General features: G+C 36.1%; 1 protein-coding gene across 1 annotated transcript in view; it reads right to left on the bottom strand.

Moving 5' to 3' along the window:
• The window catches only part of DPY19L1 (dpy-19 like C-mannosyltransferase 1), a 100,639-nt gene that overhangs the window by 15,137 nt on the left and 59,420 nt on the right, over positions 1-26,082 (bottom strand). The window contains exons 11-19 of the mRNA XM_055420890.2: positions 23,273-23,359; positions 20,829-20,888; positions 20,207-20,287; positions 14,849-14,950; positions 8,428-8,499; positions 7,044-7,093; positions 2,466-2,490; positions 1,498-1,617; positions 554-728 (exon numbers count right to left, since the gene is read on the bottom strand). Coding sequence (XP_055276865.2) covers positions 554-728; positions 1,498-1,617; positions 2,466-2,490; positions 7,044-7,093; positions 8,428-8,499; positions 14,849-14,950; positions 20,207-20,287; positions 20,829-20,888; positions 23,273-23,359 — 772 coding nt within the window. The remainder of the gene's footprint in view (positions 1-553; positions 729-1,497; positions 1,618-2,465; positions 2,491-7,043; positions 7,094-8,427; positions 8,500-14,848; positions 14,951-20,206; positions 20,288-20,828; positions 20,889-23,272; positions 23,360-26,082) is intronic.

The following is a 26,082-nucleotide window of genomic DNA, read 5'->3' as shown; positions in this document are numbered from 1 at the left end:
ATTTTCCTTGCAAGACAAAGCCTCATCACTGAAGATTTCTGTTTCTTTTGGTTGTCTGTTTGTAGTGTCTTTTCCTGGTTCTAAGAAGAAGTAACACATTGACTAGAGAAGCTTTACAGCACCAAGGAATTCTGAGAAGATGATTTAATATTCAGTCACTTGATATTCAGATGACAACAAAAAGTTCCCTTTGGATACATGAATCAAGTATCATATTCCTTGAGTGCATTTCAAGAAGGAATGTGAAGGACTGAAATTAAAAATTAATCAGGAAAATAAGCATACCATAAATCATTTTAAATTGTGTCATGCAAAACTTTGGATATATTTTGAAAAAATTAGAATTTATGGAAAACAGAGAAATAAATCATTAAAAAAATACAACATTTCTTTTGCAAATTTCATAAGCAAGATTAACATCTCCCTCTTTCTGGATGATCGAGAAAGAAGGTTTCTTAGAAAGATTAAAACCATTGGAAGTAACATGAGTTGAGGATTATACAGCTGTATATAAAACCATAGGGAAAACCACAGCTAAATAAGACTTTTTTACCTGGTTTAGTACTGTATTTAATCCATTCTATAAGTTCTTCTTGTGGCAAATTGCTGAATTCCCCTACAATATTCCACTGGGTTTGTAAATTTGCAGAACCTTGTATTGACATTGCTGCTAACACAGCAAAAACTACAGCACCAGGATGCACTTTGCAGAAGAGCCATCCAAATAGCTGAAATCAAATTAAGAACACATTGACAATGTTTAGAACAAAGCAAACCTGCATCCTGAAATGAGCAAAAGTTCTTCCCAGAGAAGAATACAGTCTCTGCTAGCATCCCAGATACAGGACTAATAATTCAAAGGAAAAGTTCCAGAAACAATAACCTGACGGGTCAAAAGAATGCTTTATATAGGTGGGACATGATTTAAGAAATTCTTGTCTCAATTTGCTCTCTCTACTTCCAGGTTCCACTAAGGTCAGGCCTACCTAAATAATTTGCCAAACTCAGTGCAAAATAAAAACATGGGTTCCTTGTCTGACAATTTTTAAGAAGTTCAAAGCAGAGAAATAGCAATGCATCAATCTAGATGCAGAGTCCTTCTGAGTGTGGGCCCCTGTGCGATCACTGCTTTATGCCAATATCTACATAGTTACCATTCATGAATTTAGCCTGCACTGAATGAGTGTTTGTTGTATGCTGAGGACCATTTTAGAAGTTATGACAAAACCAATACAATAATGTAAAGTAATTAGCCTCCAATTAAAATAAATTAAAAAAAAATTTTTTTTTAAGTTTTCTTGAAAAAATAAATAAAAGGAAAAATTATCTGCTTTGGTCATTAACCTTTGGAAAGATTATAACAGAAACATGAAGAACTTTAATTATAACAATTTAAAGAACTTTGGGCAAGTCAGTATTATTTTAGAGCCACTTAATAACAAAGGCTGGGGTAAAATTATCATAGCAGCTATAATACCAACGTAACAATCATCTCACCTGTCTTGAGCAGATCAAGGAAGCCATAACGCACATGTGTGGTGTCAAGAAGAGTTTTAGTCTCATAATTAAAACACCGAGGACTGTATATGCTAGCAGTTGCAATGCGTGATAAACCAGCTGAAAGACAGAGAACATATTTTTTACTCCTAATATTCATGAAGTTAAAGAATATATTGTTAAATTGGTGAATATACTAGAAAAGAGTACTTTTTCTTAGAAACAATATTTTTATTTCTGAAACGAGTCTTAAAATTCACTTTCAAACTTCTCCATTTTATTAGAGGGCTAAAATGATAAAATCCTTAAGGCAAGTGGACCTATAATTCCATGCAGAATCAAGCCTGGGGTTAATAAAGTCCACACTTTTGAACCAGGTGGAAATATGAAATACAGTATCATCAACTATAGTCACCATGCCGTTGCTAAGAAAGAGGATCCTAAAAGTCTTCATCACAAGAAAAAAAATTTGAGTAACTATGTATGGTAACAATTTGAACTAGACTTACTGTGGTGATCAATCCACAAGGTATGCAAATTCAAATCATTATGTTGTACATCTGAAACTAGCATTATATGTCAATTATACCTCACTTAAAAAGAAACAGGCTGAATCACCAGGAAATGGGAACAGCAACCAGTCACATCTCTGAGGCCTCTGGGCAAGGTGAGCAGAGAGGAAAATGATCTCCAGTCATGTGAAAGATACCCTGCAAAAGTGCCTAAATGGACCCCAGCAGTGAACTGCTATTACCTTGATGATGATCAGAACAGACCAAGTGAGTTTCCTAGCTACTACTTCAACAAATGAACGGTCATGTTTGCAGTATTCTCATAAAAACACATACAGGCCTATTTTGAGGATGATTAGTGACTTACCAATAAAGTGAGAAAATGAACTAGAAAGAAAAGTCCAAATATATACAAACATTAAAACAAGGCACATTTTGGTAATATTAAGTCTTTACCTCTCCATGATCAAACTGGTGTTTTCTGAAATGGAAAAAGAAATACTACCATTGAATCACCATTGAAGCACTTCAATCGTGCATTTTTACCTGACAAATATGAGTTTTACAACTTCTATAATATTCCCTTAGGACACATACATGTAAACCAAAAGAACTAAAAGTTATAAACCAAACTAGTGCTACAGTCTTTTAAAACAGTTTATTTTGCACATCCCACATATCTGACTACATGGGTATTTTTAGGCCAACAAGACTCGCTGGCTGCCATGTATCACACACCTCACAGGTAATATGCTGACAAAGCAGGGAGTGGAAAGAAACTCTGACGCCCTCAAAGTCCCATAGCCCTACTTCCTGTCCCCAGCAGTCCCTTGGCTCCCACATAAACTATAACTGCCACAGAGACAATATAGGAAGCCACACACAAGACTTTTTTACAGCAGCAGTTCTGAAACAAAAAAATAGCCACAAAATGCCACCTTTAGTTTTGTTTGATGGTTTTAATTTCCTAAGAAATGATACATCTTTACAGGCCCATCCTCCCCACATCTCACTCTGGTCCCCTTCCCAGTACCCCAACCCTGTGTTGAGTCTCATCACAGCACTGAGAGCAAATTTCAAAAATGGGAATCCAGACATGCCATTCTTTACTTGAGACTTCCTAGGTGGTTGTCGGTTTGTTTTTTTGGTAATTACACAGTCTTCTTTAGATGGTCCCCATCTTTCACCCTTGAAATTCACCTTCTACCGTGTTCCCTCTTGACCAACTGTGCTCTGTCACACTAGACTCATTTTACCTTAAAACATCAGACAGCTCCTTTGACTCCCATATTCAGTGCCTCCCACCTTGATCACTCACACTCCATTTCCCTGTTTTATCTTCTCATAGAAAATAAAATGTTCACCTATAGGTTTGCTTGATTATCCTCTGACTTCCCCTATTGAAATGAACCCTTCAGGAGGACAGGGTACAAATCCATCCACCCACTCAATTTCACTGAACACTGAAGACACAGCAGTAAATAAGATGGGGGTAAAAAAAAAAAAAACCAAAAATTGTGCCCCAGAGTTTACATATAAGTTGAAGGAGACAAACAGAAAGCAAATAAGCAAACATTACATGGCAATAAATACCGTGCAGAAAAAAGGAAACCAAGGAAAAGATGCAGGGAGTACTGGGTGTCCAGGGTGGTATACATTAATCTGTGTGGTTACCAACTGAGTGAACGCTGAGCAGAGCCTTGAGGACCCGAGAATTTGAGCCTGAGGATCCCCAGTGGAAGAGCACTTCAGGCAGAGAGAACAGACATGACAAAGCCTCATGGTAGCAGGCTCCTTGGCAGGCTGACAGTAAAGATGGCAGGATTAGAGAAGAGGGAGCCAGGAGGAAAATGAGATGAAGATCCAGCAGAAGTGTGCTGACAGGGAAGCACATTCAGAGGCTCAGTACTGCGTTCACAGAATTTGAGATTCTCACCAGACACCCAAACAGAGATGACAAACAGTGAGTCTATGTATAAATCTTAAGTTCAAGGGAGAAGTCTGGATCAGAGATACGAATATGCAACTTGATAACACATGCCTTCTCTATCCTAAACACTGAAATATTTCAAGACCTAGAACAATGCCTAGCAAATACAGTTCTATCTTTTTTTTTTTTGAATGAATGAACAAATGATTCAATTAATCCCTAATCTAGGTAGCATAAAATCTGATTAGACTATTTGGTTTCAAAAATATTGATGTACTAGCAAAGAGTAAATATATTAGGCAAATGAAGGAAGTGAATGGGTCCTCCTTTATTCTTCTTTCGTTCCAAGTACAAATTATCTATTACCATTTATTAAGGACCTAGAATGTTAATATGACCATTAACATTGCATTAACTCTGATCTTACAACTATTTATTATCCCAACTGACAGCTAAGGAAAGCAAGTCACAGAGCTAGTAAGCAGCAAAGCCAGGTCTATACACTGACTGGTTTCAGAATCAATGCACTTTCTATTTCATCATGCTGTCTTTATCCTCTTTGACCCCTAGGTCCCTGAATAAAGGAGACACTGGTACTCACATCTTGAAAATTAAAATGTGTATCCTACCCCTCCCCTCTTTATATTGGCATATGACTTTGGTACTTAATGCAAAACAAAATGTCCATGTGCCTTTCTCCTTTCGAAAAAGCTCTGATCCTACCTAGATTGAAAGCCCCATGAAGCTCAGTGTTTTTCTATAATTATTTCTATAGTTGGGTTATTATTGAAAAGACTCTTGTTTCTGTGAAAAGTTCCACCTTTCTCTTCCAGATGCATACTATAGTTATAACCTTTAGCCCTTTTCTGAGCTCTTAAAAATTTTCATCTCAATCGAAGATAAATTTTGGCTTTATGTACTAGAAACTTTTTCCTTTTCCCCAGCCCTCAAAGGTGTCTGGTAGAAGCAAGGGTACAGTTACAATAAATTGCTTCTAAATGAGAACAAGGATTGTCTCAAGAGTGCATGCAATAATTTATCACTGGGTGGAGGTTAAAGAACAATATATAAGGCAGTGTATGTTATAAAAGAAAATATAGACACACAAATTCAACAATCTCTACTGCCCCCCAAAAAAATCCCACAAAAGAATGAAACTACAATTAAAACTTCCTTTACTACATCCTCTAATTCCATCCCCTACTAATTATAAGTTTTATCTTTCCACACCCCTATGTACAAATAAACATATAAAATCTTCATATTTAAAATAAAAGTATAATCATCCTTTATATGTTTTATAATTTTTAATTCAAGGATGTATGATGAAATATCTCCATAAAGAATTCTACTTTCTGACTGGGTCATAATTAAACCAATCCTGTTCTACTGAATACTTTGGTTGTTTTCATTTTCACATTATACACACCACCACAATGGGCATCTCTACACCATCACCTCTGCATTTCTATGAGAGTTTCTGCTGCTGCTGCTGCTGCTAAGTCACTTCAGTCGTGTCCGACTCTGTGTGACCCCATAGACGGAAGCCCACCAGGCTCCCCCTTCCCTGGGATTCTCCAGGCAAGAACACTGGAGTGGGTTGCCATTTCCTTCTCCAATGTGTGAAAGTGGAAAGTGAAAAGTGAAAGTGAAGTCGCTCAGTCGTGTCTGACCCTTAGTGACCCCATGGACTGCAGCCTACCAGGCTCCTCCATCCATGGGATTTTCTAGGCAATAGTACTGGAGTGGCTTGCCATTGCCTTCTCCAATGAGAATTTCTAGGGGACACATTTGCACTGGTGAAACTGCAGGGTTAAAGGACAGGCCCACCATATGTTTTGCTTTATTGCCAAACAGCCCTACCACTCTTGCAAGCACTGGGTATTAATTTTTACAAACCTGGCAAGTAAAAAAGTTTCGACGTTATCATGGGACTGAGCACTTTTTCCTGTATCTATTTACTCATGCACAAGCCTTTATCACACAACTACTGTTCTTTCCTCATATGCCAGGCACTGCATATAAACTGCTGAATTGAACAGAAATGGCCATCCCCCCTTTCAGGAGATACAGGCAACAACACAGCAGTTTGTAAACAAATGGTGATAAATGCTGAGAGAAAGAAAAAGGGTCTGATGGTGGAGAATAACAAGCAAGGAGACAAGGGATCTACTCAGAGATGATAGGCAGAAAAGGCTTCTTATAGGAGGTGACATTTAAGCAAGAATTAGAGAACTGAGTCATGCCAAGACAGGCTGTGGGAAGCAGGGGGCACAATGACAGACTTAGGGCACAACCACTGCAAGGGCAGGAAACCAATTTTCATGGTCAAAGAGCACAGAAGAGTGTAGTGGGACATGAGTGTAGTGGGAAAGGGAAAATGGGAATGTGTTTTCTCAACTGCCTGTGTGTACCTTTCACTCATTTTTCAAATGGGTTTTTAGCATTTTTCTTGTTAATTTATAGAAGTTCTTCATGTGTGATGGTCATTATTACCTTGTTATGATCTGCAAATATTTCCCCCAAGTTGTATTTGCTTTGAATAATGCTTACGGTATTTTACCAAATAATTTATCTGGTCAACCATATCAACCTTTCCTTCTAGCTTATCGGTTTTATGCCATTCTTAACAAGGCCTCTAACCCTAACATTATAATAAACTCTTGGTTTATTTAGGAGTTTCATTTTTCTCTATATTTAAATTTTTGATCTATCTGGAATTTATTTTATGTTAAAAGTGAGGTATGGGTCCACTTTTACATTTCCCTCTTCTTCTGTCAAAAGGCTGTCCATTGGTCCTAAAACCATCAACAGAGTAATTTGCTTTACCCGCCAAACTGAAGCACAAAGCCGTGTCCTTCAAGTTGAAATAAGTGCAGGGCTACTGTCAGAGCATACTGGATGGGACTTAAGAGACGAGTGAGTGATGTGCTTAGCTCCGCTCAGAGAGGGAATAAGGATAAAAGCAGGGAAGGCGGGTGGCAACAACTGAAACATCAGTCATCAAACGTTGCGTGCACAACACATAACTGTAACATTAAAACACTGTAAATACCTACTGAATAAACTGGAGGACGTAACAAAGTCATTAATGCCATATTTACCTTATATGTGTCTGTTGTTTAGTTAAGACAACCCACATGTCACTAATAACCTGCAAATAGATTTTAAAACACTTTACAACAGCTGTATTGGAAAAAAAAAATTCAAGTAACATATTTTCTAGACTTTCAAACTTTTACTTATTTTAAAATACAGAAGTATGGAGATAAGTAACTCAGAAATAGTAATTATGACAACAAAATCTTACATTTGTATAGTACTTAATCTTATCTATAACCAACCCTGTTCAGATAGGTTTTATTATCATGTTATAAATGAGCAACAGGCTCAGAAGGATTAAATGATCCTCCTGAAGGTGGACAACAACTAAGAAGGGTCTTGAAACCTGACCTTTCAGCTTCTAATTCACCTTTAGTGAATTCCACCATGTTCAGGTTCTTGGTAATGCCTCTACTTAACTACACACTATACAGGAATAATAACTATGATGTCCAAAGAGGAGGGTAAAGGTGCCATCTGATTCTCACTCTTCCCATGCTTTTTAATGGAGATAATGTGAGGCCACTAACAACCTCTCCGACCTTCCAATTTTGCATTTGCCAAAATGTTAATAATAATATCTGTACCCTAGAATGTTACTGAAGAACCAATAAGGTATGTGAAATATTTACAGAGATTATAAATATATGATGTGAATAATAATTACAATACAGAATATTCCACAAATACATGACATTGTACTAACACAGAAATAATAGCTCTGAATTAGAAAACCTTTAGGGTCTATCATTTATTTTTCAGTTACAGACTAATTCCAAGTCATTCACTTAAAACACTTGTAGTTATAAACTTCACTAACTCTTAAGAAGAAAAAAGAATATTACACCACTCTTTGCCAAAGATTGGAACTTCCTTGGCCTGACTTATATCTGGATTTAAGATTTCATTATTAAAGCCAAGTTGGGAATCTAAGTATTTCATTGAGTTTAGTAATACATTGTTAATATTCTATTTTTCCTTTTGATTAATAATAAACTCTATCCAGAAGTTAATGAATACTGCACAAATGACTTAGAAAGGCAAATGTTAAATATTTTAATAAAATATTACATAAAAGTTAAAAGCAAGTCAGTAATAATTTACATAAACAACTGTATGTGGGTCAATATGATCTCTCTGATGCTAGCTTTCAAAATAGGATCAAAATTTAAGTGTCCTTTTCTTAGATTTACTTTATGTTGGTAACTAGCACAATATTTTTTATAAATATTCATCAAAGGCTATTAGTAAGAAAACACAGAATGTGTTTCAATAAATCTATATAAGTATTAGATTAACATGTAGCCTAGTACATGTAACTACCATGAAGAAATAAGAAAATGTTTTATTATGAGAAAGTACTCATAAAATAAAGCACAGACTTACCTTTCTAACGATTACAATAAACACAACAAGAACAACTGGAAGCAATAATGTCTTTGTATACCTCAAGGGAGTCTGAAATTCAAAGAAGTGCTTCATTAGAGAAAAGTGTTATTTCAAATGAAATTACAAATCATGAACCAAGTGATTTCAAAACATGTTAAGAAACTTGTGTATTCACCAATCTACCCACTGATTCCCATCACAAAAATGAAGATAGATTTCCATAGAAATGAACTTCCCCAAAATGCTAAGTTTAAAACACTAACAGATACAGTTCCCAAACACTTGTAAGTGTAAAATGCAACTAGAAAGATTACTATTCACTTTTGAACAGTACTGTCCCATCACTTCATGGGAAATAGATGGGGAAACCGTGGAAGCAGTGTCAGACTTTTTTGGGGCTCCAAAATCACTGCAGATGCTGACTGCAACCAGGAAATTAAAAGACGCTTACTCCTTGGGAGGAAAGTTATGACCAACCTAGATAGTATATTAAACAGCAGAGACATTACTTTGCCAACCAAGGTCCGTCTGGTCAAGGCTATGGTTTATCCCGGGGTCAGGTATGGATGTGAGAGTTGGACTGTGAAGAAAGCTGATCACCGAAGAATTGATGCTTTTGAACTGTGGTGCTGGAGAAGACTCTTGAGAGTCCCTTGGACTGCAAGGAGATCCAACCAGTCCATTCTAAAGGAGATCAGTCCTGGGTGTTCACTGGAAGGACTGATGCTAAAACTGAAACTCCAATACTTTGGCCACCTCATGCGACGAGTTGACTCACTGGAAGAGTCTGATGCTGGGAGGGATTGGGGGCGGGAGAAGGGGATGACAGAGAATGAGATGGCTGGATGGCATCACCAGCTCGATGGACATGAGTTTGGGTGAACTCCGGGAGTTAGTGACGGACAGGGAGGCCTGGCATGCTGTGATTCATGGGGTCGCAGAGAGTCGGACACGACTGAGCGACTGAACTGAACTGAACTAACTAGAGAGCCCAATATTCAACAAGGGTCAGCAGAATGGCATGATCTTTACTGTGCATTTTATCTGGAATAAAAATCACAAGCATGATGTCCAGATACAAACACACACACACAATAATGATCAATGTTTATAAAAGGAGTAAAAACATTTTTACATTTTCTTCAGTAACAGGTAAAACTCTACAAAAAAAAAAAATTTTTTTTAAACTAACAAAGCCCTACACATTTCAATTCTATACACCTCTCAATAATTTGAGATCACAGTCTCAAACAATTCTCGGCCTGAAATTTCTAAATTGCAATTGATTTGCTTATTATCAATACATTCCCTCACAAAAGTAATCTTTTATCATTACATGAAATTATGCATGCTTTCCTCAATATGTTTATAAACAGAAGGCTGGATTCAACCATATTAAAAATACTGGTACATTTTAATTCTATAAAACATAAGGTAAGTAGCATGTCCTGATTTTCCTCTCCTTAGTCCAATTTCCTCAATTTCTCTTTTGAATTATATAGGCAATTTTAATAATTTATACAAAGTGCAGTCTTTATGAGTTAGAAATCCCATTAAAAACAGGATTTTTACATTTTTATTTTACTATTTACCTTTATAAACATTTGCAAATTACTGTTTTAAAGTATATATTTCTATTTTGTAATTTTTAAATTGCTTTAACATATGTAAAAATTATATAACCGAAACTATTTTATTATTTCAAAAATCAGACATTTGCTAACAATAACTAACAATAAATATAAGAAAAGTAGTAAGATTGACGTTTTCATTAAAAAGGAAGTATTTTTAAAAACTGTGCTAAAAATACTTAACAAAGTTTAATAGAGCTCAATTTTAACATTATATTCCAAAAGTTTATTAGCAAGAATTAAGTCAGAAAGAGAAAAACAAATATCATATATTAATGTAGGTATGTGCAATCTAGAATAATGGTACCTATGAACCCATTTGTAGGGCAGAAATAGAGATGGAGATGCACAGAACAGACATGCGGACACAGTGGGTGTGAGGACGGGGGAGTGGGGCGAGTTGGGAGATTAGGATTGACATATATACACTACTATGTACAAAACAGATAGCTAGTGGGGAACCTGCTGTAATAGTGTAGAGAGCTCAGCTCAGTGCTCGGTGGTTATCTAGAGGGGTGGGGTTGTCAGGGGAGGTCTTAGAGGGAGGGGATATACTATCCATATAGCTGATTCACTGTGTTGCACAGCAGAAACCAACACAACGTTGTAAAGCAATAATAACTCAATTAAAAAAAAAAGAACAAATGCAAAGAAAAAAATCACAGTGAGAGATGTGTTCACATGCTTGTTCTATTAGAATTATAAATTCTTTTATTTTAATATTTCTCATAATTATTGATTTTATTCTAAGCATAAAAGTTACATACGCTCATTGTGAACACTAGAAAATGGAGAAAAGTAAAGGAGACAATGAATTTCACATTTTAATCAGTTACCAGCATTTCCTCCCTGATGGATTGTATATGTTCATGTTCTTCGCCTATTTCTGCACAGGTGGGTAGGAGAACAGTCATTTTTTATTTGATGGGTTAAAGCCTCCCTGGCTACAGGGCCTCCATAATGAAAAATCACGGAATATTAAGTTTTGTAAATTGTTAAATTAAGTTTCTAGTTTTGTTAATGTCTAGTGTTTACTAAGACTCACTGCTGAGACAGTTCCGTGTTACGTGATACTGCTAAAAGATTTAATTAAGTTATTAAAAAGGATACTAGGTTAGTTTCTAAGGCTTATCTCAGTAACCAAGCTTCAGATAAAGGTCGGATGCTCCATAATGTACAACCAGGAGATTAACACCAGACTATAATCATTTAACGAATGAAGTCAGGTGACTTGGGGTATACCAGGCTTTATCTAATGAAAGTTCTTGACGTATAATTCTTATTTTACTAATAACTGCTAGCTATGGCTATATTATTTTCTATGTCACTTGTTTCACTGAGCCTGTGATATAATGCTGAACTGACAGTTTCATATGAGATCAATAATTGTAATAATGTGACTCTGGGTATGGGAAAAAGCAACAAGAGGAAATATTTTCCCGGACCAGGAGGCTAGTAAGACAGTGGCCCAGAGACTTTTGCTACTTGCAAGGCCTGGTCCAATTTTAGCACACTGAGTGGCCCATCACTTCCCTAGACCTGGGAATGAGCCTTCCCAGCACCGCGGGACACAATGGCCGTGAAATGGTGTCATATGGTCAGATATGTGGCTATGAAGGGACCCTGCTGACTGGAAGATGGTACTTGCCAGCTGCCTCTACAAAGATTACATCATGACCATTGCTGACCTTCAACACCCCCTGAAAGAAGTTCAGGGTGAAAATCAGGAATGAGGCACTCTGTGCTCTGAAAAAAAAAAAAAACTCGCAGAACAGGCCTTCAGATAGTTAGATCTCTTCAGAAAAAGGTTTTATGAGTTCCAATTCTTGCATCTTCTCATACCTAGAAAAACACTGACGTCATTAACGGTGAAATCTGCTTTGGCTATTAAAAAAAAAAATTTTTTTTTTTTTTTTTTAACAATTAAAAGTCAAAATAGAGTAGCTATGGTTCAGACATCCTGGGAAATAACTATTTCCCAGATATCCTGAAAAATGATATTATGGGTGTGATTTCAGATTAGATGCTGTGACCTAATGTAGAACTTAATGCTCCTGTAATGCATTTTTGCTTCTGTACTTTGCTTGCTGCTCATAAAACCAAAGTTACTCCATTTTAAGATAAGGTTGTTTTTAAGTAAAGATTCCTAAAATTGTTTTGGAAAAAAAAAAAATCAGTTATCAGCATTTCCTCCCTGATGGATTGTATATGATCACGTCCTTCGCCTATTTCTGCATAGGTGGGTAGGAGAACAGCGTGGGGCTGTACTTTTGGTGCTGAGAAAGAGTGAGGGTCCTCGATAATTTTTTACTGATTTGAACACTCCCCTAAACTAATTAATCTCTAGTTTCATTGATTTTATTTATTGCAAGAATCATCCCAGTTAGTCATTTAATTTTTGTAACATTTAATGTACAAAACTACATATAACAGTTTTAAGTTATATGCAGACAAAGCTATTAATCATTCTCATTTGCATTTTGTACTAATATGATGCTCATTAAAATATGAAGTTAAGAAATGTTTCTCAAATTAATTTTCCAAGCTTCAATTATATTTAACAAAGCAACTGAAATGAAGTTTGGCATATGGTACAAAGCTTTAACCTCATTTCCCACCCCAATTCAGTTTTTCAAATAATATTCATGAAACAATGCATCTTTTATCATTTAGCTGTGGTGCTCTCTGCTCTCTTCATTTCATACCAAGTACATACACAAAAACACAGCTAAGTACATATACATGGTGTCTATCCAGCATTGTCTATTTTTGGCCATAACGTTCCTGTTTTAATATCTGTGTACTTTAAATACTGTTGCTTTCCATTTTCATATCTAAAAGGCAAAGATCTCCCTCACTGGTTTTTACTATCTTTCAATAGTACAATTCAATTAAAATATGACTACTACAGAAAATTTAGAAGACGCAAATTACAAAATAATGTTAATCACTAATTACCTCTTCACACACAAAAAAAAGAAAACCAGTGTTAAAATTTTGCTGACACTTTATGTGTGCTAATTACAGCTCAATAAGATCACAGCATGTTGCTTAGCCTATTATACATCTTAAGTGTCTTTCCATACCAGTATGATCCGTTCCGTTCCGTTCGGTCACTCAGTCGTGTCCGACTCTTTGCGACCCCGTGGACTGTAGCCTACCAGGCTTCTCCGTCCATGGGATTCTCCAGGCAAGAATACTGGAGTGGGTTACCGTTTCCTTCTCCAGGGGATCTTCCCGACCCAGGGATCGAACCCGGGTCTCCCGCATTGGAGGCAGACGCTTTAACCTCTGAGCCACCAGGGAAGTCCATTGATATTGTTGTTTAAATTGTTCCCTCTTCCCACCACGCAACAGATGCCCTCTCTCTGAACCTGCACTGTGCTGTCTCTACAGCAGTCCCTGTGAAGATACCTATGGAGATGAGGAATGGCAGGCTGGACACAGCTTTGCCATTTTCTTCAAACTGGCTGAAGCCATGTTATGCCTTAGTAAACTATTTCTTCTGTTATATAACTGATGATTCATACTCTCAAGGCTATGTAGTGGTGTGCTTATTTTCAATAATGTTAAAGGATTTACACTGAGCCCTAATTTCTCTGCTGATGCCTATACTTCCTTTAGCATCTCCCTGAAGAAGTCTTGATCTGCTACAGGCATGCATTTTAATGTTTTGCAAGATACTTTCCCCTATTTTCTTTCAGCAGGCTCAACGTTATCACTTGCACACTTTTTTATCAGCCATTATGTGTCAAAAACACTTGCCAGAACACAGGAAATGGAGACTGATAAGGCATAAGGAATAAAGAATCATCTGCCTTGTGGCACACTCTCTTCCAACTGGTCTGCAATTCAGTGGCTGACCCAGTGGGGATCAGGGGAAACGAATGTGTCAGCCGAGGACTGCTGGCCAGTTCCATACACACGCACACACACACACACCCAGTCCATAGGTACACACACAGCTTTGAAGAAAAATGTCTCAGAGATAATTAAATATCCTCATAAATCAGGGCCACATGGGTGGTGTGTGTATATTCATATATATATGTGTGTGTGTGTGTGTGTGTGTGTGTATACCTGTATACACACACACACACACACAAAGGCACATATATACAAATGTCTGTTGAACCAAACTAGCTCATAAAGTATTACAAAATAGTATTTAATGTGAAACATCTTAAAGTATCAAAGGTATTTTCTATGTATCTCCTTTCATCCTCACAATATATTTGTAGCATACTACCAGAAACTAGTAAGCTACAGTTCAAAGAATGAGTCACTTGCTCAACAACATAAGTAATATTGCAGACTTCTGTCTCACAATCCACTAATCCTCAGATTTCCTTCTAAACACACAAGTTCAGTTTTAGAAAGACAAATGTTGTTGGAATGAAACACCTGTATTCAATGATATTTCAAATCAATGAGATTATTCAAACAAACAATCACAAAGCAAGTGGAAGCTGAAAAGCTTGAGAGTTTCACTGAATCAATGCTATTCTTGAAAGGAAGCAACTTGAATGCTTCTGTGTTTACTCATCCTAAGAACTATTGCTAGACTGAATGAATGTTTCTAAATTATCAAAATGAGAAAGAGATCATATATTTCATGAGGCTGTGCTAATGTAAATAAGAACATCTTGGTTTAAGCTGCAAGGTTTTCCTTTTCCTTCAAACTGAGATAAGAGCACAGAGGTAAGAATCTGAATAACAGGAGCACCCTTTATGAAAAAATGAATGGACCAAAACCTAAGGAAAGAAAAGGATAAATCCCATCTTACCTCCTTCTCCATAAAGTCAAACTCTGCTGCACATGTATACAATAAAGTGTCAAAATCCTTGTAACTGAAGAATTTTGATGTTAATAAGTTGCCAATATGAGCCTAGTAAAGGAATAAAGGGAGACACCATTAGATTATGCCGTACATTGCTATCACTCATTTCAATCTTAACCGGACCTAAAAACAGCTTCTATTGCATTGCAGAACTTGCTGTTCTAATACCCAGCTGTTTTTGGACCCTCCAATTTCACAGTCTCCGTTCTTTGGCTGACAAATGATAGCTCCAACAACACTCTGCCTTCCACGCACCATCAACAACATTCCACAGGCTCTTACCCTTCAGTTTTCCCTGCTCAAGGTGTTAAACCTTGTGAAATACACTACAAGGTATCCAGTGGGCTTGGTAACACACACAGGCATCCATCAATCACAAAGGACATCATGTTTTAGAGTAAATTCAGAATTTCTGAAAGGCAGACTGAAAAGACTTTGTGAAAGAAGTAGACACCGGGCAGATCTTGGAATAAAACACACCTTTTGACTGACAGTCAGCATCTGTGTATTCCTCACATATCACCAAGTGCACACTTACATCAGCTCACTTATTTCCCACAACAAGCCACGTGAGGAAGCTGGAATTGTTCTCATTTAACAAATGAGAAAACAATTGCCAAAGTTTCAATTCATTATTGTCTAAAAAAGCAAGAACCGTAGGAAAGGGGATAATATATTCAAAGCAAATCATGACTAAAACGCTAAACGATACATAAATGAAGTTGCGGGGTGGTGGTCAGGGAGCGAGTAGGAACTCAATGGCAATGGGATATCCTGAAGAATCTGAAATGCTGTGTCTTGTGGGGAAGAAATGTATGCTAATAAGTTTAAGAAACCAATAGGGAGAATACCTTGACCTAAAATTGCATATGCAAACCACCAATCCAAGGAAAAGGAAAAGAATCTAAAAGGAAAGGAAAATGGTTGGAAAATCTCAATAAAATGAAAAAAAGAAGTCCCAAAATAATGATAACTGCCATAAATGTAAAGACCTTAAGTTCACTAATTAAAGACAGATGCTCAATTAGAGTTAAGGGAAAAAATTCAGTATCATGTTGTCTACAAAAGATATGCTTAAAAGTTTTCAGAAGGCTAAAAGCAGAAAAAGAGAACAAGATACACCAGATACAATGAACCACAGAAACCTGCATTAGCAAATGTAATGTCTCACAAAACTAAATTCAAACAAAAACATATGAAAAAGACAACAAATGACACTATACGCTGATAAACAACAAAGCAAGATTATACATATCATAAACATCTTTTCAGTGAATGGTATAGATTCAAAGTGTATAAAAGCACAATTGAAAAAGTCTCTAGGAAGAAAAATTAAGTTCATAATATTTGTTGGGTATGTGAATTTCTACAATGCAAATTATTTTTTTCTAATTACAAATGCAGCAAAACTGGAAAACAACTAAGAAAGTCTTTGCAAGTCCTTTCAATAACATAAAACTTATCTTTGCGTTAAAAAAGAAAATCACAAAATAGTTCACTTGTAAGACGCAAAAAAGGTATTACTTATAGGGAAATTTACAGATTTAAAATGCATTTATCATAAGAGAGGTGAAAACAAAAGAGCCAAGCACTTTTCCTCAAGCATCAGAAAAAAGTTCAGCGCAATCCCAAAGAAATAAGAGTAAAGGAAATGAGGATGATAGACTTCAGTTACGAAGAAAAATACAATAAAATCAAAGAAGGGTTTTAAAAAAGTGGTACTTTGGAAATATATAATAAATAGAAACTAGAAAACATAGCAAAAAATAAAAGCACCTCTTTATAGATTAATATAATATTGATTCTAAATCCAAAGAAGGAAAATTAAAGAACATAAAAGACAATTTCACATATATGTTAAAAATTTCAGTAAGAATTTTCTCACTAACTGAATCCTACAATAATTTTTTAAAAACATGACCCATTTGATGACATATATGAAATGGGTGAATTTCTGCTAAAGATATAAACTACCAGTAACTTCCTAAAGAAAGTGAATTTGTAGTAGGAAAATCTTCCCATGAACAAAACTTCAGATTCTGAGGGCTTCATAGTCAAATTCTAAGAAACATTTAAGGAAGAAATAATATCAATTCTATATAAATTCTCACTGGAAATAGGAGATTGAACATTTTCCAGTAATTTTAGCAAGCACAGCATTACCTTGAAACTAAAACCAGGCAAAGACATTACAAGAAAATAAAACTACAGATTAATATTCTTAAAAATCAACAAAAGTTCTTAAAAATATTAGCCAACCAAATTCAGCAATATTTAGAAAAACTAATACACTGTAAACAAGTGAGGTTATCTGAGAAACACAATGTTGGATCAACACTCAAAAATCAATGAATGTGGGGACTTGCAGATACAGCAAAGGACGTTAGTAAATACCCTCTTCCAGTAACAACTATGAAATTGGACAAAACTGTCAAAAATCATATTAGGTTCAAGAAAATGATCAAAAGGAAAACAAATGTAGAAAATTCATTTATTTAAAAAAAGGAAGAAAAAATGATGACTTCTGGTGGAAATAGTGGGAGTTTGTGGCACTGTTGCCTTGGCCACTGGTTTAGTGGCTACGTTGTGTCCAACTCTTGTGATCCCATGGACTGTAACCTGCCAGGCTCCTCTGTCCATGGGATTTTCCAGGCAAGAATACTGGAGTGGGTTGTCATTTCCTTCTCCAGGGGATCTTCCTGATCCAGGAATCAAACCCAAGTCTCCTGCATTGGTAGGCAGTCTCCAGCCATGCAGGCAGATTCTTTACCACTAAGCCACCAGGGATTCCCACTTTGGCCACTAACACCCAGCATTACATCACCACTGCTTGCCTGAGTTCAGTCAGCCCAATGGTCGTAACCAGATGGGGCTGACCATGGAAGCAGAACATCTGCTACTAGGAGGAGCTGACTTGTTTGGGGGCAGAGAGCAAAAAAATCTGTTCACTGTCAGTAAAAGCAGCAAAGGGGTTACAGTTCAGTTCGGCGAACAGCAGATTTACAGACTAGATAGAAAGGTTAGAGATTCTGCAAAAGAGACAGTCCATGAGGGGTAGATAAGTTCTCCCATCCCTGGTGACTGGAAAGCAGTCCACAGATGCTGAGGGATCTAAGAGAACCCAAGCTCTCTATAAATCTATGACCGTCTGGGAGGTGGTATGCACATTCACAGAAGATCCAAGAAGGTGGGCGGGCATGGCAGAAAGGAAAAGAAGAGACAAGCTTAACGTTCAGGTAAGAGTTAACAGAACAGGTCTGAAGGGTATCCTTTGAAAAACCTGCTTACAAGGTTGACCCCTGGCTGACATTAGGGAACTTGGATTCTGTAAGGACCCCACCACCCTCAACGATACTAGTGGCTTATAATGAACACCTACAATGCTTCTGGGAGTTTGGAATTTTGATATGTGTGAGGCAGAGGGTGCCTGTTTTACCAGCCCCCAATAAAAATGTTGGGGCACTAAGTGCTAAACTTCCCTGTTGGACAATATCGGTTTTTACCAAGGATGAGAAATCCAGGATAGGCCAATAAATGCCTCCCTGGTTTCCTAAAGGACAAGGAAGTATGTGTCTTATTATCTTAACAGAAAAAACCCAATGCTTCTCAACAGCTACATGGCCGTGCCATTCTCCTTCCTCTGACCAATGTCAAAATTAAGAACTTATGAGCTGATGTTCCTGATCAGTGTTACATATTTCCAGAAATACATAACTTTTTATAATATTTTTTTACCCTGGTTCAACACCAGGCTGTGACAGAAATGACAACAGTCACTTTAACGTGAATTAACAGTTTCACTGGATTGTCTTCCCCTGGTGAGTAGTCATATTCCGGCTAGTTCCCATTTCTTCCTGCTCATTCTCTGTATCCTGGCTGACTCAATCACCTTTTAGCGTTCATCTTCACAGCTGACTTCTAGGAGCCTTCCTTGACTCCTCCTGTGTATTCGTGCAGCACTCTGTACCTTTTTTTTTTTTTAACGAAGTTTTAAAAATACATTTTGCAGTTTTTAAATTTTTATTTATTTATTTTTGGCCACGTCACACAGCATGCAGGATCTTTAGTTCTCCAACCAGGGATTGAACCCATGCCCCCTGCAGTGAAAGCCTGGAGTTTGGACTGCCATGGAAGTTCCACTCTTTTTATCACGGCTTCTATTACACTGTTTTATAGTTGCTGGAAATTATCCCTATGTCCCACTGGATTGTGTCTTACTCAGTTTTGTATCTCTAGGATGCATTCTACTGCCAGGCCCAGAGCAGGTACACTGAATGACTGAATAAATGCATTTTAGGCTATGCTTTTAAACTTTTAAAATATCTTTCCACAGGTTGTAGACTACCCCTTTAATAGTCCAGTGGTTCTCAATCTTTTTTAAGGAAACAATTCTGTTGTTCTTATGAAAACCTGTATAGATGTCCACTATGTAAGAGATTAAAGCTAGACTATCCTGGATGAAGAGAATCGACAAGGAGATTGGGAAGTAGATGGACCTCACCAAAGAGCCTGTGAAGTCCCAAAACTTCACAGAACTCAGTTTCAAAACCACAACTTAAATCTATTAAGAAGATTTAAGAAGACTGTCTTTAAGAAAGACAGTCAATTAAAATAAATTACAGAAAAAAAAATGTGGTTTACTTTAGTCTTTTCACGTTGGTTAGTGTCCTCTTTTAATTTAAGTAATGTGCTCACCAAAATATCAAAATAAAATAGACAAAGCAAAATTACAGATAGGGTGAATCTTTCGCAATTATAAAACAGAATTCTTCTCATTTTATTATCTCTCCTACCCAAATACCAAAGAAAGTAAAACCAATAACAATAATAAAAATGTCTCTCGCAAGACTAACTTGGATTAAATCATCTATAAAAGCTTACAAACAAACCTTTCATAAGCACTGACCAGAAAACTGGAAGAAAAAAAAAGGATTGAGTCTATAATATTTATTATTTAAGAGGCTCTGAAGGTGGTGTCTTTGTCTGCTGCAAAAGGGGATTATAAAGAAACCAGAGGAAAATAACTGCATAGGTCTTAAAATTGGAGCTTAAGTTCCTAGAGCTTTCTTTAAAATTTTAAAACCTTTGTGATATAGAAAGACCAATAAAATAAGAGACTGTGTCAAAAATTAATTTTGAAGAATAGACTAAATACTTAGTCACATTTACTTTCTATTAGATAGATAAAATAACAGGTGAATAGACCCCACCTTAGAATTTAGCTTAAATAGTGGCATTTGGCAACTCTAGTAATTCATTCTAAGCCTGTTCAAGTCTTTCAAGTTTAAGCAAAAATATACTTACATCATCTGCAATACCAAAGATTTTAGATGTCAAATACTTTAGTATGACAGTTCCAAATAACCAAAAACATCCTTGGATAACCTACAAAAGAAAAATATAGCAAAACAAAACTAAACCAACGCATCATATAACCAATGCACAGACATAGTCTAGGAAGAAAAAAATAAATGCTTTAATCACATGTGAAGTAATTATCTCTATAGCCAAGAGAAAATGGTGAAACACATGCACCTTAAAATAAAGAATGTTACTTCAAAATCAAGGGCTGTCACCAGAAAGAAAAATATATACAATCTTCTTATCAAAGTTAATATTTTACAGGAGATTTACACAGCAATTGCAGTTAAATTCCCCTTCTACTAAAAGTTTCTTACACATGTACTGCTCCTCAGAAAAGGCATAGGTAATAAAATACAAAAATTGAAATTCTTTAACTACCTATCCAAAATTAATCTTGCTTCACGAAAAGAGTAATTTGGCACATTAAAATTGAGCCCTAATATGTTATAAAACTGTTAGACCTCCTGCATTATATAGATCAACTCCTTGAAAGTATAACATAAAACCAATGATATATTTTAGAGAAGGAAGAATGTATACATTCAAATAGATTGATTCTTACCCATAAACTAAGTTCAGATACATTTATTTTCAGGAAATATGGTTTCATTGCCAGTAAACCCTGCGTGGAGAAAATAACATAGCATAAAGTTAACAATTACAGACACAAATTCAGGTTCCAAAAAAATACTTATAAATAACATGACCCTCAAGAATCTAAAATTCAGCACAATTTTCATTGTTTCACACAGAATCAATAAAAGCTCATTTGATTGCAAGAAGCCCTGTTATGTCCAGAATATTTTATGTCAGTTAGTCACTTTGTAAAGTTGAAAGAAAAATCTCCACATGTAAATTTCTGTAATTGACTTCTATGACTGGTTCTGATTTACCTACTGCTACTGCTGCTAAGTCACTTCAGTCGTGTCCGACTCTGTGTGACCCCATAGACGGAAGCCCACTAGGCTCCCCCGTCCCTGGGATTCTCCAGGCAAGAACACTGGAGTGGGTTGCCATTTCCTTCTCCAATGTGTGAAAGTGAAAAGTGAAAGTGAAGTCGCTCAGTCGTGTCTGACCCTTAGCGACTCCACGGACTGCATCCTACTAGGCTGCTCCATCCATGGGATTTTCTAGGCAATAGTACTGGAGTGGCTTGCCATTGCCTTCTCCGATTTACCTAAGAACCAAGAAATATATAACAATTTCAGAATTTTAGGTAGGTATCTTATAAGATTTTCCTTGAATAAACTATAAATGAGTTTTTAATGAACCAACTAAATAATTCTCAACCAAATCTGATTTCTTTCCAGATACATTGCAAACTTCCAAAGCACAGTATCTATAAAGATCTAAATCTACTTCCAACTTGGCAAAAGTATAGTTAGAGATCAAAACATAAATACATGAACCCAAATTAAATCTTTTCAGAAGTTTCTGAATATCTGAGAATACAAAATGTGTTACAATTAAGGTTTCAAAGTGATAATTAGGAATAAAAATAGACAAATGTGCGTTTATAGTTAAATATACAAAAACATGCTACATTCTGTACCTGTTGCCACCATTTATTTTTATACATCAAAATATTGAAATATGAAATATGCATAATGCTTAATCTATACCTGAGACACACCTCAGCATCAAGCACCCAGTAGGAAGCCTAACACAGTGTAGGTGCTCAACAGAGCTGAAGAGAATTTCCTGCAAAGTGTACTTAAGATTAGATTTTATGGGTAGGCAATCTTCCATTCAATGCCTTTCCTGTACACAAGTACCAACAGTCATGTACTTTACCCTGAGTAATACCAGGACTTCCCCGTGTACACATGTAAATACAGAATTGAGTCCACTGTCACATTTCCTAATTACAAACAGTATTCATGATTATAAGAACTATGAGTAACAGCAAAGCACAGCAATTCAGTTAATGAGGGGTGTTTTTTAGTCATTATTGAAAACAGAGCATCAACCACATGCTAATTGCTCATTTCTGTGCTGGAGTATACTCAAGTCACACAATCTGAAAGGGATAGGGGTCTAGACTGGGAAGAGGTATTTGGGAAACAGAATCTTAAAAAAAAATTTACTTGTAAAATTGGACAAAGAAATAGCAGATTCCAAACTTGTTAATGGGTTCCAGAAATCAAGAAAGACAAAATGATCTGACTTACTTAAATGACTATTCAAGAAGTAGAATATATTTCAGTTAAGACAGTGCAATATGCTTTCATCTCCAAAAAACCAGTCTAAAACTAAAGCACGTGTATGTTAAAAATAAGGAATAATTTCTTTCCTCTGAGGCATGCAAAACATTTTAGTAGAGAAACCTATTGACCAAAAAAAGGAGTAACCACCTTTGCAAGTCTTTAAATTTAGAGAGATATATTATATTTGGAAAGTCATTCTATTGAAAGTGGCAGCGGGTGTTAGATGACCTGTTACCCTAGTTCTGTAAGACTGTCTCTCCATAATCTACATCTGCTCTTAGTGATCTAGAAAAATATAACTGAATCATTACCAGATTTAAGTTATCTGAATAAGTCATACAAATAGACATGAAGGGAAAAACCTAAAAAAAAAAACAAGTCCTCAAGCCTCTGTCTGATCACAGTGGAACAAGGAGAGGCTGCTGTGAGATGCCAAAACAAGGAAAGGGGGTGACAAAGTGGGGAAGGAAGAGAATAAACCCTGGAAAGAGGGGAGGAAACAGAAAAAGAGGAGAGCATCGAAACCATTCTAAAATAAACCCTGGGTCAAAAGTTAGGTGGCATAAAAGATGAGAGAGAAAGGACAGATTGAGAGTACAAAGCAAGGCACTATTCTTTCAGGCATTAATTTTTGTTGTGTTTCTTTGGAAGTGAGAACTTAAATACATTTTCACATTATATGTATTTAGTAAGACACTCGAAACAGTTCTTGAAAGATAACCCCTCATGAATCTCAAGCGAGTGATAAACTGGTAAACCATTAGTTTCAAAACCGGACATTTATTTAAGGAACACTTACCCAAATAATTACCAAAGAGGAAGCATAATAAGAAGTTAATAACATTGAGTTTCCAAACATCAAAACGAAACAAAGTGCAAGAGAAATCTGAAAAAAATCCAAGAAAAATATAATTAACATACAGAAAACCAAAAAAAATGATTTTTATTCTGAAAACCGCACATGCCCATGATAAACAAAATCTGAACCATTCAAAAGGGAATAAACAAGGAAGAGAGCCCGCATTCTATGCCCCACTTCAAAACCCCAGAAATCACCACCACCACCAATTCCCTGTGCATCATCCTTACATTCACATATACAAATTCTAGTTTATAGCTTTTTAAAACCACAAATGAAAAGTTGGCCCAGAAGCTATGCTATTGCTTGCTTTTACTCTTAGTTTATTTCAAAGAGCTTTACATATCAACTTAAACCAATTTAATTCATTCTGTTGAATAACTGAAAAAAGTACTCTACTCTAGAGATACGCTATAATTTATGCAACCAGTACTCTGAACACTTAAGTGCTTCCCAGTTTTATCTTGCTGTTAATTTTGTTTTTCCTATTATAAACACTGCTAGGAAAACATCCTTATGTATCTATCTTATATATTAGTACATGTCAACACATTTATGGGATAAATTACAATCATGGGTCAAGGATACAAACATTTTAAAATTTAAGAAAATATTGACAAATTTCCACACAAAATACCATACTCTCCACCAGTAGGGTATGAGAGTTCCTGCCAATACACACTCCTGCCAATATCGTGCATTAGTCTTTTTAAATATCTGCCAAACAAAAAAAAAAGGTTGCTTCATTTTTTCATTTTTTTCTGTTCACCTTTCCATTCTTGGGGATGAGACATACAGCATCTTTTCTTCTATTTACTACTTACATTGTTTTGTGTGTGTATGAATTGCCAAATGACAAGCCACTCCAGTACTCTTGCCTAGAAAATCCCATGGATGGAGGAGCCTAGTAGGATGCAGTCCGTGGAGTCGCTAAGGTCGGACACGACTGAGCGACTTCACTTTCACTTTTCACTTTCACACATTGGAGAAGGAAATGGCAACCCACTCCAGAGTTCTTGCCTGGTGAATCCCAGGGATGGGGGAGCCTGGTGGGCTTCCGTCTATGGGGTCACACAGAGTTGGACACGACCGAAGTGACTTAGCAGCAACAGCAGCAGCAGCAGTGTCCATTTTTCTATTGGGTTTTCATGTTTTCCTAAGCACTCCTTCGTATATTATACAGCATAGCTCCTTACCAAGCAAACATATTATATTTACCCAGTTCATTTTTATCCTTGTTTGTGGTATTTATTATAATTGTTTCCTAAATTTTTACATTAGTCAGTTTATCATTCATTTCCTGTAAGAATTGAGAATTTACCTCCATTATAAGAAAAGCCTTTAAAAATAATCCATGCTTTCTTTCAGTAGTTTTATTTCTGATCCACATACATAAAATTTACATAAGAATTTTATAATCAGCCTAAATTTGAAAAAATGACATTTGTATTAAAATTGCTTTATTCCATAATGTACATTACACTATATTTTAGCTACATCTGCCCACTATCAAATTTTTAGATTTGAAAATAGTACACATTGTTTCCATTTCTTTAAGTCTTCTTTTACATATATCAAGGGTGTAAAGTTTTCATTTAGATCCTGCCTATTAAGTTTATTTCAAAGTATATTATCTGTGTTGCTATTATATCAGAAATCTTTTCATATTTTCAGATTTTTTATATTTAGAAAAATTATGTTAAGTATGAATAAATGAATATAAGCTTCCATTGTTTCTAGTAGTAATTACTTTATTAATTTGGGTTTTTTTAAGTATTCAGAAGCATATCAATTACAATGATACTTTTATATCTTCCTTTTCTATTTGAGACTCATTTTTTAGTCAGTTGTATTAGTTAATATTTATGCAACAATGTTAAGAGTGGCAGAAGACATATTTTTTTAAATTTCTGGCATTAATGGGAATAGTTTTAGTGATTCATCATGTTGCATGATACTAGTTTTTGGCTTCAAGTACATTTATGTATCAAAAGTTCAATGAAACATCCATCTATTTTCATTTAATTAAGATCTTAAAAATCAGAAACAGATGTTGACTTTATCAAATGCTGTTATAATATCAAAGGAAAAGGTGTTCAATATCACTAATCATTAGTAAATGCAAATCAAAACCACAATCAGACATTACCTCATAATCTCACACCTGTTAGAAAGACCATTATCAGAAAGCCAAGGGATAAGTATTGGTGAGGATGTGGAGAATAAAAGCCCTTTTCCCCACTATTGGTGGGAATGTATCAGTAAGTTGGTACACTATGGAGGACAGTATGGAAGTTCCTTAAGAAATTAAAAATAGAACTATCATATGACCCAGAAAATCCACCCCTGGCATATACCCAAAGGAAACAAAAACAGGATCTCCAAGAGATATGTGCACTCCCATGTTCACTGCAGCACTATTCACAATAGCCCAGACATGGAAATAGTCTAAGTTTCCATTGACGGATGAATGGATATGGAAAATGTGGCATATACACAATAGACCAAAACTCCGCCATAAAAAAGAAGGAAGTCCCTGCCATTTGATCAGCATGGATGGACCCTGAGAACATTTATCCCAGGTGAAATAACCCATTCAGGAAAAGACAAATACCACATGATTCCACTTATATGGGGTACCTGGAGTAGTTAAAAGTATAGACATAGGAAGCAGAAAGAGGGTTTCCAGGGCACTGGGGTGGGCAGGAGGGGAAGCAGTATAGGGATTTATAACTTTATAGGGTATAGAG

This window comes from Moschus berezovskii, chromosome 3, assembly GCF_049115385.1.
Source record: "Moschus berezovskii isolate FMDL1 chromosome 3, NW_MosBer_1.0, whole genome shotgun sequence".
Classification (NCBI taxonomy): domain Eukaryota; kingdom Metazoa; phylum Chordata; class Mammalia; order Artiodactyla; family Moschidae; genus Moschus; species Moschus berezovskii.
Note: the sequence above shows the minus strand (reverse complement) of the source record. Positions and strands in the feature narration are given on the sequence as shown.